This window comes from Meles meles, chromosome 14 (genome assembly GCF_922984935.1).
Source record: "Meles meles chromosome 14, mMelMel3.1 paternal haplotype, whole genome shotgun sequence".
Classification (NCBI taxonomy): Eukaryota; Metazoa; Chordata; class Mammalia; order Carnivora; family Mustelidae; genus Meles; species Meles meles.
The window spans coordinates 14,554,252-14,568,755 of NC_060079.1; the positions used below are offsets into that span (position 1 = coordinate 14,554,252).

The following is a 14,504-nucleotide window of genomic DNA, read 5'->3' on the forward strand; positions in this document are numbered from 1 at the left end:
ATCTAATTTCTTATTCTCTCTGGGACTGCCCAGACTAACACGACCTGCCACTGCTAAAAGATTTGTGGTAGCGAAACCATTAAAATAACCTTATTGGAATTTTGTACAAAAAATGTAAATTGTCTCAGAGAGAGAGAGCCTTTAAAATAGGGATCTGGGTATATAGACCATGTGTTGTCTGCCTTAACAAATCAGAACTCTTTTTCTTACTTTTGAGATTTTAGACATGTTCCAAAGTGTATAAGGAAATGACTACTGAATAAGTGAATTGTTCTTGTATTTGTGATTTTTGTTTGGAGTGAAAGAACATCTAGAAAAAGATCTGGAACACCATAGGTCTTCAATTAATGTATGAACATATCGCTTGTGTGTGTGTGTGTGTGTGTGTGTGTGTGTGTGTGCTTAAAAGACACAAAAAGGGCCTGACGGATGCACACCAAATTGTTAACTGTTTAGGAAGGAGAATGTGAAGGGGATTAGGAATAAAACGGACTGTTACTTCTGCTTCTGTGTCAGTGTTTTTAGGTCACGCTTGAATTATCTATATGTATAATTTATATCCTGGTTTGTGTTTCCCAAGACAATTCAAGCACAACAGATCATTTCCACACTATGTCCTTGGGATGACTGTCCTCACTGTGTACCTGCCAGTCACACTTGGAATTCTCTCTTCTTGCCACAAGAAATGTTCACATGGAGCATCTCCCACTTAAAGCTGTATGGCATGCATGGCATGCTAACCAATGCTAACCAATGCTTTTTCACAGTTAAGTGGTGTGGTTTTCAATTATGCTTTAGAGTACTCTGGCAGAATTCTTTTTTTTTTTACTTTCCCGCTTGCAGTTGTTCTCTTTTTGGTTCATGACATAATATGGAAGTGGATCCTAACATGTATAGTACCAGACTATATAATCTTTGTAATGGGCTGGCTGCATTCCTGGATCTCACCAGTGACTTTATTTTTCCCTCCATGTTCCAAAGGAAAAAACTATCTAAAAAGTTCAATCTTAGGCTGTCTAAGTCTATGGCCATAAAGTTCAGACAATGCCATTCTTCTATAGATCTCTGGCTATTTCTTTTTTTTTCCCTTTATTTTTTTAAGGGTTTTTTTTTTTTAATTTTTATTAACATATAATGTATTATTTGTTTCAAGGGTACAGGTCTGTGAATCATCAGTCTTACACAATTCACAGCACTCATCACAGCACATACCCATCCCAATATCCGTAACCCAGCCACCCTATATCCCTGATCTCTGGCTATTTCTTAAGAGTTAGTTCACAACACATTTTCTGGCTCTATTCCAGGCAGCAGACAGGCTGACTTCTTGAACTCAGTTTTTCATTTCTCTATTCTGTGCATCCTGTTGCACACATAGAATTGTGTGACCTGTAGAACTTTGTGACCTGTAGAACTTTAACTTGTCTAAAAGTAATGAAAACCTTACCTATGTATAGTACCTTCATGTTTAAATCGGTAAACAACCTTGTTCTACCTTAGGCTTTTCTCATCAGCTATTATAACCACAATCACTCAACAATTAGTTTATGAAGCATCATATAACTTCTGGTTTCTTTATGACTATCTGAAGAACTCAGGATGCTGACCATTGCTGAGCTGGGTAAGTGTCCCCACCCTACCCCTAAATTACAGCAAAGTCTCTTGTCAACATTTCTTATTAAAATGTTAAATGTACTTAAAGACGTAACTAAAACAGCTTAGTTCCAATCATGCTTTATGCTGTTTTTAACATATAAATTAAGAAGGAAATCAACTTTCATTTAAGTGCCTTAAAAATCTTCATGAACTTCTCTGGGTAGCCAACTCAACAAATACCAAGGACTCAGATTAATGATGAACTATTAAAACACTATAAAACACTGATATTACTCAGTATAAATACTGAGATTTTTGGTAAAGGAAAGAAATGACCGAAAGCCAGGAATCTTGGATGCTAATTTTACCTCTTTGGACCTCAATTTCCTCATCTACAAAATGTGAGTTTTTAGCTAGATGTCCTAAAATCCCCTTTAGCCCTAATATACCATATTTTAACATGTCAAAATGCTCTACCAAATACAAACCATCAATATATTTAGTATTTTTTTGCAGAATCTCGAGTACACCATAAATAGCACCTCATTAATATTCACAGTATTTATAAGAAAACAAAAAGGTATTATCTTTTTTTTTTTAAGATTTATTTCTTTTAGAGAGAAGAGAGCATTTATTTTAGAGAGAGAAAAGAGTCTCAAGCAAACTCTGTGCTGAGTGTGGAGCCTGACACTGCACTCACACAACCGAGATCAAGACCTGAGCCAAAATCAAGAATCAGATGCTCAACCGACTGTGTCACCCAGTGCCCCAAAAAGGTTATTATCTTTATATGCAATATTTGATTCATGAACTAGGATAGTAATTTGTAAAAGGTCACAAAACTGTACTATAATGAGAACAGTGATTCTCATTTCCTGATTGTAATCTTCTACTCACTATACTATCTTTGTTGCTATTTTGTTATACTTAGAAAGCTGTATGTTTTAACCCTTTAACCCTCAATCAGCCAATCTGCTCTCTAATGTTCTCAAAACCACCCTGCTCAATTCTTTACTGCTTGAAATCTCCATAGCATTCTCTTTCCCCTTCAAACTCTTTCACTGGAATAACTACCAATGATACTTTCCTGTTTCCTACAGCCATGCCTTAGAATTCTTGGTGCGTTATTTGTCTCGTTTTGTATAGAATTTCTATTAATTTTCTAATAAATTTCAGCCATATACAGAAAGATCTGTCACTACCATCTCTACATTCACCAGTATCTGGTTGGAGCTTGTACCTTTATAAAGACCCAATAATTCTCAGTATCATCATGGTTGAAAAGGACACCGGAGATGTTTTGTACTATTTGCTTCAATGGTTTGGGAACCTCCTCCTTCAGTGGCCTTTCTCATATTCCCTTCTAGGACTTCCAAGCTCTTGGTCCTTGAAATTAATTTATGAAATTAGTTTTCCAAAGATTTGGCTTAAACATCCCTTCTGCATCACTCCCAGCTTCCCTGAGCAAAATATCACTACCTAGCTGAGGTCTCCAAGATGTAAGCTCTTTCGCCCACCTGTCTGTCCAGAACCACAATCAAGTCCATCTGCTCTCAGCTCCCTACATAAATTTTCAAACTTGTCCTAAAACCAGCAAACACAGAAACATTGTTAATTCAACATGTACAAGTGAGAGGCACACTCTACTCCATGGATCCAGCAAAGAGAGGGAAGGAGGCCAATTCTAACTTCCAATCAATTATTGCCAATAAGAGAGATGAAGGAGGTATTACTTGCCTAAATTCAGGCACTCTCATCTCAGAGTCTCTCTAGGACACCACCTACCCTAGAAAAGAATTAGAAGAAAACTGGAGAAACTATACAATTTTTTATGCAAATAAAAACTGCCATTGAGGGCACCCGGGTGGCCCAGTCGTTAAGTGTCTGCCTTCAGCTGAGGTCATGATTCCAGGGTCCTGGGATAGAGTCCTGCATCAGACTCCCTGCTCCGTGGGAAGACTGGTTCTCCCTCTCCCACTCCTCCTTCTTGCATTCCCTCTTTCACTGTCTCTCTCTCTGTCAAATAAATAAAATCTTTAAAGAAACAAAAAACCAAAAAAACCTGCCATGAATATCCAAGAGTCCACAACTCTCAGACCTTAGAGGGCTACAATAATGTGGCCAACATGACTTGTTAAAATACTTAAATTCTTCTGTACCATTTAGTATATAATTATCCTGGCATCCTAATTTGCAGCCCAGTCCCTTCTCTAAGACTCTTACTGGCCCATTAACAGGTTAGTGACTGGCATCACAAAGGACCCATACGTTTCCTAACACAGTAACCAGCCTCAATTATGACCAGTCGATGCCCATGCAATCAGTCCCCAAAAATCTTGCCTCCTAGACATTGCTATTGGCTCTCTTCAGGGACAGACCTGCAAGGGCAAGCCTGTGTTTCACCCGCTTTCCTGCCCATTCCCGGAGAAACTCAAGTGGGTCCTGACCAGGAACAGACCTGGCACTAGCAATCAGCCAGCCAGATCCTGTTCTTTCATGTCCCCTCTGCTAGAGCTGGCCTGGAAGACAGAAGGAGATGAGATACCAGTGGTAGGACCACTGGCACCCCAGCAGACCCTTTTGGCCCCCTGACCAAAAGGCTGATACTACTCACCATTGAGTTGCCTTTATGTGGTTACTTAGAGGAACTGCAGCTTCCCCAGGATTCTGACTGAAAGAGCCAGAAAGAGAGCAGATGTGCAAGCCAGCCAACTGGCTGAGCACACCATTAAATGATTTGAACATTACCTCTGCAAGAACACATAGGCAATCAAGCTACCTCTGGGTTTTGACCACCCTTTTGACATACCTGAGATTCACCCCCAGTGAGGAAGACAAAGACACTTATAGACTGTGCTAAGGGGTGGGTCAGTTAGCTGAAACGCCACCAGATTCTGACTGCAAATTCTGACTGCATACTCAAGAGCCATCGTGCAATGAGCCCTCACTCAGAGTGTATTCCCATCAATAAGAACTCTCAAATCTACCAGCTACCTTAAGAATTTGGGTTCTGACCTAGCACCTTCTCATTGTTCCTGCCCAAGACTTGACGGGTCAGCCCAAATCAGGGTGGGTAGGTTTAGGTAGGGGTGAGGTAAGGAGTCCATAAAAATGGAAGTGGACTTGTGCTTATCACAGACAAACAGGCCTTTATCAAACAACTGAAAAAAAGAAATTTGATTAAATAACATACTTGGTGATCCCACATCTCTGTCAGATGGTTATATTCATTTCCAGAGGGCAGTTCAGGTCCTTCAGAATACAAAGAGAGAAACATAACATGGGTTCAGGAGGATCCCATCTTCCTCTGTTAAATGCTGGTGCTTTTAGTAGGGGAACAAGAACAAAAACAAACAAACAAACAAAAAAAAAAAACAAGGAACACTGGCTCTACCAGGACAAGGGTAGCCTTCATGCATTAACTATGCAGAAAGCCTCATCATTCCACTCATCTTTATAATTTAAGTCAATTCAGAGAGACCCCCCTTGCTCCACAGTTTTTAGTTTTTTATAACCTATATATTGGACAGCTAAAATAGCCCAGGTGATTTTCTGTCACATGAGCTGGACAACCAAACAACAACAAAGGTCATTTGACCATGTTCCACCCAAATCCTTTGTCATTTGGTCCCTCTGGTGACCAATGAAACCAGAACAAATAATCAAATTTTACCAACCAAAAGATGGTTAAACGTAAGCTATGCTTGACCAAGTTCAGGGCTACCCTGAAGTGGCTCCCCAACAGCAGGATGCTGAGGAAACGGAGGAGACCACACACACTATCAGAATGGCCACTTACCTTACACTCAGTGGTCTAAGTCCCACCACAAGTTGTATGCCTCTATCGAACCAATGCCCTGAGAAACTCCTTTAGGCCACTCCACATATTCAACAAAAGTGACAAAGTGTTTGGTGGCTTTCAACTAACTGGCAAGTAGTCCACAGATACTTTCCATTACTGTCAAATATAATCCATTCCAAACAGAGCTACTCTCAAGTATTATCCACATTGATGCCTATCCATAAGCAGTTTGTTACTAGTCCACAACTACAGAAATCGAGAGTAAGTTTTTAAAAACTTTTATAACAACCTGGATTTTTATATCTGTTGAATTTAATACAGTATTTAAATTTTTTCTAGTAATTTAGTTTACCGAGGTATCAGGCTGTGATAGATTACAAATTTTTAAAAACTAACTTTTCACCAGTTTGAAAGGTGCTTATCTAAAACAAATGCAACTATGTCATATTTCTGCTGAAATCTCTTTAGTGATACCCATTATCTGCATGATAAAGTATTAGTTAATTAACACTGTCAGGTTCTCCTTGATCTGACACTTTGATCAGACTACCTCTTGAGAGCAGAACTTCCCAAGAGTGTGCTTGGCAATGCCTCAAACGGGTGAAAGGTAAGACCACAGAAAGTGCCTCGTGCAATGTGGAATTTCCAAGCCCTAAGGCCAGTAGTTTGGGGAAGAGTAGCCTAGTCCATTTACTCCAGCAAATCCTACAAATTTTGTTTTCTGTATGTGTCATAATGAGAAAAAGACTGAGAAGTGATGTCTGAAATTATCTCCTACCATATTATATACCAAATTTTATGCTCCAACAATGAAAATCCTGCTTTCCAATCCATGCCCAAATTTGTGTTGCTAACACAGACCTCTCACCTGAACACACTACCTATTCTACATCTCCATACAGATGCATTTCTTAGACAGCATCTCAAACTTAACATGTCCAGAAGTGAGCATCTCTTTTCCTTTCCAAATGTGCTTCTCCTACATTATTTCCCAGTAAACTTTTTCTCTCTCATGCACATTATTTGATTTTTTAGCAAATCCTGCCAACTCAGCATCAACAACTCTCACCAACACCTTTACCCTGTGGCTTAAGTCATAGTCATCTCTCACTTGGATTATGACAAGAGCCCTGCTTCCACTCTTGCCTAAAACAGATTCTTAAGAGAGCAGCCAGAACTTACCTGTGTAACTTGAACCACAAGTTCCGAGTATAACTCAGAACTCTGGAACAGTTTCCCATCTCAGGGGAAGTGAAGGCCTATGCTCCTTCAAGAATTCACAAGACTCAGGTATTTGGTTGCTTCTTCCTCTTTGACTGTCTTCTACTATTTTGCCCTGTGATCACCTGGCTCCAGGAAAATGGATCTCCTGCTAGTTCTTAGCCACACCAAGCACAGTCCCACCTCATCTGGGCCCCCACTTGCAGGATCCATTGTCTGGAATGCTCTTCCTACATTGCTGTCCTTGATAATTCACTCTCTTCAAGTCTCTGCTCAAAAGTTACCTCTTCAGTTAGGCCTTTATGATGACTCCAGGTAAAGTAGCACCAATACCCCTAAGCCCCACCCTCCCTGTCCCATTTATGCTGCTTCCAGTGTTTCCCACAGCATTTCTCATTTATTTATTGGTGTAGGGTCTGCTTCCCTACACTGACTCTAGGACAGCAGAGGACTGTATCTCTATCACCTAGAAAAATGCCTGGCATATAGTAGGGCACTCACGATATACTGTTGAGTAAATACATGCATGAATAAATGTATTACTGCTTCCTGCCTCTGAGCCCTTGATCACTCAGTTGTTATTGCCTATAGGCCCTTTTTCCATACTTTTTCTCTTGCTAAAATCCCATTTTTAGACTAGGCTTAGAAATCAACACCTCCAGGAAGACTTCCCCACGCTTAGTCTTCCACCTTTCACTCACAACCAACTCATTAACTGAACAGTGGAAAAGCAGAAAACATTTTACTGCCTCTTCTCATTACTGGCTTGTATTTCCCAAACACATTCCCCATCAGAAAACACCATTCCACTCCCAGTAGCTACTGCTTCCACCTATTTCCCTACTGCACGGAGTACTTCTACTACGTATCTGTAAAGATTGTCCCAAGAGTACTTAATGTACTTAGGAAAAACATATAGCATTCTGATATGCACTAGGAAAGGCAATTCAAGGAAGCCTTGTTTTTTCCTAGTCCAATTCTGTAACTTAAAATCAGTCCATTTCCCACCAAGAAATGATACAGCTAACAGCAAAGCGTGCCTCCAGCATTTCAACAACACTCATGACATGCTGCATGCAGCCAGCCTTACTTACTAAAGTTTTGTTTCGGTTTCTGGCTCCTGACTTCTTGTCTTCCAGTTAACCACAGCTTTGTTTCATATTTGTTGACTGAACTTATGTTCCCTTAGCATAATCTTCACATTTTCTCAGACTTATAGTTGTTAAGACCCAATATGGCTCCTTTTCCTCCAGTGGGCAAGATGCTCCCAAGTTTCAGTTCTAGAGACCTACTATTGCTCTGTACCCTCAGCAAATCTAACCTAGCTCCTATAAAGGGAGAATTCATATAACCAAACACACATGTCCGAACATTCCACATCATTTCCATACCATAGCAATCTACTGACATCTTACTTGGAAGTCTCAAGATTAATTATTTTTTAAAAAAGATTTTATTTGGGGCACCTGGGTGGCTCAGTGGGTTAAGCTGCTGCCTTCGACTCAGGTCATGATCTCAGGGTCCTGGGATCGAGTCCCGCATCTGGCTCTCTGCTCAGCAGGGAGCCTGCTTCCCTCTCTCTCTCTCTGCCTGCTTCTCTGCCTACTTGTGATCTCTGTCAAATAAATAAATAAAAATCTTAAGAAAAAAAAAGATTTTATTTGACAGTAAAAAAGAACACACAAGCAGGAGCAGCAGCAGGCAGAGGGAGAAGCAGGCGCCCTGCTGAGCAAAGAGTCCAACATGGGGCTTCATCCCATGATGCTTACCCAACTGAGCCATCCAGGTGCCCCTATTTAACTAATTAAAAACTGCTTTTTCTTCTGATTTCCCTTCTCCATTGAATGTTATTTATTCTGCCTACAGATAACCTCATTTTTCTATAAACAAATTGTTTCTAAATATAGTAATTCACCTACTTCACTGTAATAGAGCACAAAATAATGAGTCAAGAAGAATGTTATGTCATAAAATACTTAGAATGCTATCATTTAAAAAAATGAGAGGCACCTGGGTGGTTCAGTCAATTAAGCATCCGACTTTCGATTTTGGCTCAGGTCACGAGATGAACCCTGTGTTGGGCTCCGTGCTCAGCAGGGAGTCTGTTTGAGATTCTTTCCCTCTCCCCCCTCCACTCTCACCTGCACACACATACTTTCTCTCTCTCAAATAAATACATTTTTAAACATAGAGAAAAAAACGAGGTACTAATTGTATCTCAAAAAATTACAGGGGCGCCTGGGTGGCTCAGTAGGTTAAAGCCTCTGCCTTCGGCTTGGGTCATGATCTCAGGGTCCTGGGATCGAGCCCCGCATCGGGCTCTCTGCTCCGCGGGGAGCCTGCTTCCTCCTTTCTCTCTGCCTGCCTCTCTGCCTACTTGTGATTTCTCTCTGTCAAATAAATAAAAAATATTTTAAAAAAATTACAAATTGCCTTTTACCTTTCACCTTTTATCAAATGAATCTTGTGACAACTCTTACCACTTTTCTAACCGTATTACAAAAATTGAAAACTGACACACTCAAACTGATGTTCCCATTTTGAATAACTCATTTCGTAGAAGCCCAGGCTGTAATTAACTGTTCCATCACATCAAGACATAAACTTTATATAAAAGGTCATATATGAAAAACAAAGGAAAAATTATCTCCAAGAAGATGGGCTGGAGGCGGTGGGGGTGACGGGGGGAGTCTCATCATGCTTGGCATTAAAACAAAACAAAACAAATATCCTTCTTTCTTCTTTTGAAGAAATGTGTTTGTGTGGTCTTGCCAATACACTGCTCTGTGAAACTAATCATACCAAATTTGTCGGTAAAAATTGGAATATCAAACTGATTGGCTCACACCAAGTTCATACAACACAGATAAACTAATAATGCTGATATGCATGCTAGAAGGGTACGTGCATTATCATAAATTGTTTTGGGCTGTTCTACAGCTTAACTCAAGGGCCTATGCTGATGAGGAAGGACTATAAAGATCTTTGACAAATTTAATAACCAAAAAAATCAAACTTTATCCTTCCAGATATATCCCAGCATTTCTAACTAGTATAAAAATCAATTGGTTTGTTTCAATCTCTGCCCTTTCACTAGTATATATCAAAAGAGGTAAAATCACCAAAAAGCAAAACAAAATCACAGAATTTCAGGGCTAACACAAGAACAGCTATTTCAGGTGAAACTCTAACACACTCATCTCGTTTAATCCATCCAACAACCTTATGTTATAGAGTGAGAAAGTATTATTCTTACTTATGAGGGCAAGTTTCAGAAAGTTAAGTGGCTTGCCCAAGCTGTAGTCAGAACTGCTACTGTTATCTTCTAATGACGCAATTTCGAATTCTATGTTCTACTGTAAGTGGAGGTTTCTGTTCTTCACAATCCCGAAGGGGCCTTGAAGGAACAGTCTGAAACACAGAACTCAATTATACTGTGAACATCTCTAGTGTCAGGCAACCCACTGTATACTTCTGAATGAAACACCTGACATTTTCGGAAAGCTTTGAGTTAAAAATTAAGAACAACTGATTCAGTCAAATATACTTATTTTACACACGAAGGTGCTGCAGAAGAGAAGGAAATGTCACACAAATGTCTCTCAACTAGCTAGTAGTAGTTGTGTATTAGTTTGGTAAGGCTGTGACAAAGTACCACAGACTGGGTGGGTGACTTAATCAACAGAAATTTATTTTCTCAGAATTTTGGAGGTTCAAGTCTGAGACTGAAATGTCAGCAGGGTTGGGTTTCTTCTAAGGCCTCTCTCCTTACCCGATAGATGGCTGTCTTCTTCCAGTGTCTTCGTATGGTCTTCCTTTTGTATGTGTCTGTGTCCTAATATCCTCTTTTTATAAGGATACCAGTCAAACTAAATTAAGAGCCCATCTTTATGACCTCATTCTCTATCTTCCAAAATAGTTACATCCTGGGGCACTGGGGGTTAGGATAAATTTTGAGGTAACACAACTCAGTCTGTGACACTCTACTTTCTCATCCCCACAACTCATGTCCTTCTCACAAGCAAAAAACATTCACTGCATTCCAACAACTCCTAAAAAGTCTTAACTCATTCCAGCATCAACTCTAAGTTCAATACCTCATCTAAGTATCATTTAAATCAGATATGGGTGGACTTCAGTTAGGATTCATCCTGAGGCAAAATTCCTCTTCAACTGTAACTATGAATCTAGGTAAGTTACTTGCTTTCTAAATACAATAGTGGGACAGGCATAGAATAGACATTCTCATTCCAAAAGGGAAAAATCACAAAGAAGAAAGGGGTAATGGATCACAATTCAAAAACTAACAAGGCAAAGTGCACTAGATTTTAAGGCTAAAGAATAATCCCTCTTTGGCTCCATGCTCTGTCCTCTAGGTGGAGGCCCTGCCTTCCAGGCCCAGCAGTGTGGTAGCCCCAATCCCTCAGGCTTGGGGCTCTGATCCCATGGTGGCCATGGCCACCCTGCCAGCTTCTGAACCTTCTTCAGGGTCATCCTGTTCCTTAAGGACAACACATAATCACAGACAGATCATAAGACAGGTCAGTAGGGCATGTCTTATGGAATCCCAGCAATATGGGGGCCTCCTTCGTTTCATCCTGTTTTGTCTCTTTCAGCCCAAGCCGTTAGGGTTTCTGCTAGCATAATCCCATCTCTATTTCTGCTGAGGCAGCTTACTGGATGCTTAAATTACATGCCCATAATCTCTTTAGCAAACCGTTTTCTAGCAACAATGTTCATCTTACCTCCAGAACACATAATTTCTACTTTTTCAAAATAAGCATAGGCTGAGAATTTTCCACGTCTTCAAGTTTGGTTCCTTTTTGCTTAACAATTCTTTCCTCAATTTCTTTCTCCTCTTGCATTTTACTATAAGCAAGAAGAAATGAAGCTGTGGATCTTAATGCTCTGAACTCTCAGCTAAATAATCAAGTTCATTATACAAGTTCTATTTTCCACAAAATACTGGGATACAATTTAGCCAGTTCTTTGTCACATTCTAACAAGATCGCCTTTTCTTCATTCTTCAGTAACATTTCCATCTGAGGCTTCACCAAAGCATCTTTGTCATTTCTACCAAGACTCTGTGATCATATGTATATCTTTCCAAGACAACAGAAACCATCTCTTTCCTTTCATAGCCCTTACCAGAATCACCTTTAACATCCACATATCTACTGACAGATTTCCAGAGGTAACACTGTTTTTTTCTAACATGCACCTCAAAATTCCTCAAACCTCCACCATACCCGGTCCCAGAGTCACTTCAATATTTCTAGGTATTACAGCAGCACCCCACTTCCCAGTACCAAAATCTATGTTACTTTGCCAAATTTACATAGTAACACAGATTGGTTGGCTTAAACAACAGAAATTAATTTTCTCACAATTGTGGGGGTTAGAAGCCCAAGACCAAGGTGTCAGCAGAATTGATTTCTTCAAAGGTCTCTCTCCTTGGCTTTCAGATAGCAGTCTTTCTCCAGTGTCTTCACAAGGTCTCCCATTTACATGTGTCTATCCTAATCACTTCTTACAAGGACACCAGTCATATTTGATTTGGGTCTATCTAACCACAAGATCTCATTTTATCTCAATTGCCTGGAAAGGCTCTATATCCCAAAATAGTCACATTCGAGGTACTGGACTTCAACACATGAACTTTGAGGTGACAAAATTCAGCCCACAACAGGCTGAGAATACTCATATTCACTTCTTGTGATAAATACTACATATCACTCTTTCCTAGCCACTGTGCTAGCTAATGACCATGATGCAATGGTGAGCAAAACAGATACAATGTCTGACTCAAAATCTCTGACTTAAAAATAATGAGGGAAAACAATCATATAATCATACAAATTAACAAATAAAAAGTATATGAGAACTTATACCAGGTATTTTGGACCTTGTCAAGCCTGCTATGTTCAAAAGGTTTCTTTGAAGAGCTCAAATCTGAAGGATGAGTATGGAAGGGGTGTGTACACACAGAACGTCCCAGGAAGGGAAACCAAAGAGCACAGTCAAGGAACTGAGAAGTGGCCAGTGGGGCTGGAATACAGAAAGTAAGAAGAGTAATAAAACATGAGGTTGGATAGGAAGGTAGAGGTCACATCAACCAGGGTCTTAAATGTCACTGTATGGTTTTTGGTCTTTAGCCTAAAAACAATGGGAAACACCTAAAAAGTTTTACATGTGATTATATTTTTATTTTATAAAGATCACTCTGGCAAGGAGGGTGCTGGTAATGTTCTGTTTCTTGAGCAGAGTTCTGTTACATGGATATGATGATCACTTTGTGAAAATGTGAGCTATACAATTAAAATTTAAGCACTTTTTCATATGTCCATTATACTTCAGTCTGGTTAGGCTGTGCAAAGGGTTAGAACGAAGTAAGAACCGATGTGGGGACTCAACTCAGAGCAAACTAGAGATATGACAGTCAAAAATGAATAGATTCAAGAGATATTTGAGGGGCAAAATCCACAGGCCCTGGTTGGTGGACTGAGTATGAGGGGGATCCAGAGGGCATCAAAGACAACTCCCAAGTTTCTGGCTTATAGAAATGGATGGTAGAGCCATTCACTATATAAGGAAATCATAGAAATCCAGAGATGGGAGAGAAGGTCACTGTTCAATTTTCCAGTCTTAAAAGTATTAAAATTAAAAATATTAGGTAGGCAGGTAAGTAAAAGGCTGAAGCTCAAACACCAGGTTTAAGCAGAAAATACATTTGAGGCTCGATACTATTAGTAACAGAAGCAGTAAGTACCAAATCCTTCAGTCAATATTTAATGAGCTCCTACAATATTACAGTTTAGATTCTGCGGATACAGCTCAAACAAAATAAACAAATTCTCATGGGATGTATATTCTTGTTCAGGCACACCCCCCAACAAATCAGTATTAAATAAGATAACTTCAATTACTAATAAGTACTATGATAAAAACAAAATGTAGCAATGTATTAAGAGTGATAGGGAAAGGTCTATTTTACTTAAGATTGAAATAATCAGGGAAGGCCTCTTTGCAAAGGTGACATTTGAAATGACACCTGAATGTTGAAACGCTCGGCAGAAGAGTAGAAGGACAGCATTCTAGGAAAAGAGCCAGTGCTTAAGGCAAGATAAAGCTTAGCATGTTTGAAGAACAGACAAAAAGACCAGTATAGATGGAATGTAGTAAGGGAAAGGGAGGGGCGCCTGGGTGGCTCAGTGGTTTGGGCCACTGCCTTCGGCTCGGGTCCTGATCTCAGGGTCCTGGGATCGGGTCCCGCGTCGGGCTCTCTGCTCGGCAGGGAGCCTGCTTCCCTCTCACTCTCTCTGTCAAATAAATAAGTGGAATCTTTAAAAAAAAAAAAAAAAAAGAAAGGGAAAGGGAGAGTTGTGCAAGTCAGGGTCAGGGAAGTAGTAGAGTTTAAGTGGGGAAGTAGTAGAGTTTAAGTGAGGAGTGATATCATTTACATTAAGAAAAATTTTTTTAAATTATACATTACTTGCTCTGTGAATAAAATTATAGGTTGACAAAGAAAAGTGGGGAGACTACCATGCCCAAGTGAGAAATGATGAAATTTCATGGGGAAAGCTAAGATTAAGAACAGAAGTTGCTCTACTTAGATCAATTGTGTCCTTACTATCAAAAGGTTGTTGACTGTTTTGGGGAGAAGACTATGTCTACCATTCAACAAATATTTTATTGACGCTTTTTAAAGGCACAAAGATCCGAAGACCCAGTAGTAACCAAGGGTGACAAGGAAGACCCTGTTTTATGGCACTCAGGATACAAGATAATCAATCTTTTTTAATAACTTGGGCTCTACTGGTTTTTGAAAAACAAAAGTGAGATAGAGAGGGAGAAATACCACTTTGACCACTATCCAACTAACCTT

At 39.7% G+C, this 14,504-nt stretch overlaps 1 protein-coding gene across 4 annotated transcripts in view; it reads right to left on the reverse strand.

The window, feature by feature from the left end:
* LOC123925035 (NEDD4-binding protein 2-like 2) overlaps nt 1–14,504 on the reverse strand; it is a 114,280-nt gene that overhangs the window by 70,506 nt on the left and 29,270 nt on the right. Inside the window, exon 7 of one of the 4 annotated variants that reach the window (XM_045978117.1) lies at nt 4,827–4,848. The exons of the other annotated variants lie outside the window; for them this stretch is intronic. Coding sequence (XP_045834073.1) covers nt 4,842–4,848 — 7 coding nt within the window. The 3' untranslated portion in view covers nt 4,827–4,841. Of the gene's footprint in view, nt 1–4,826; nt 4,849–14,504 lie in introns of those variants that run through there. 4 annotated transcript variants of the gene reach the window in all.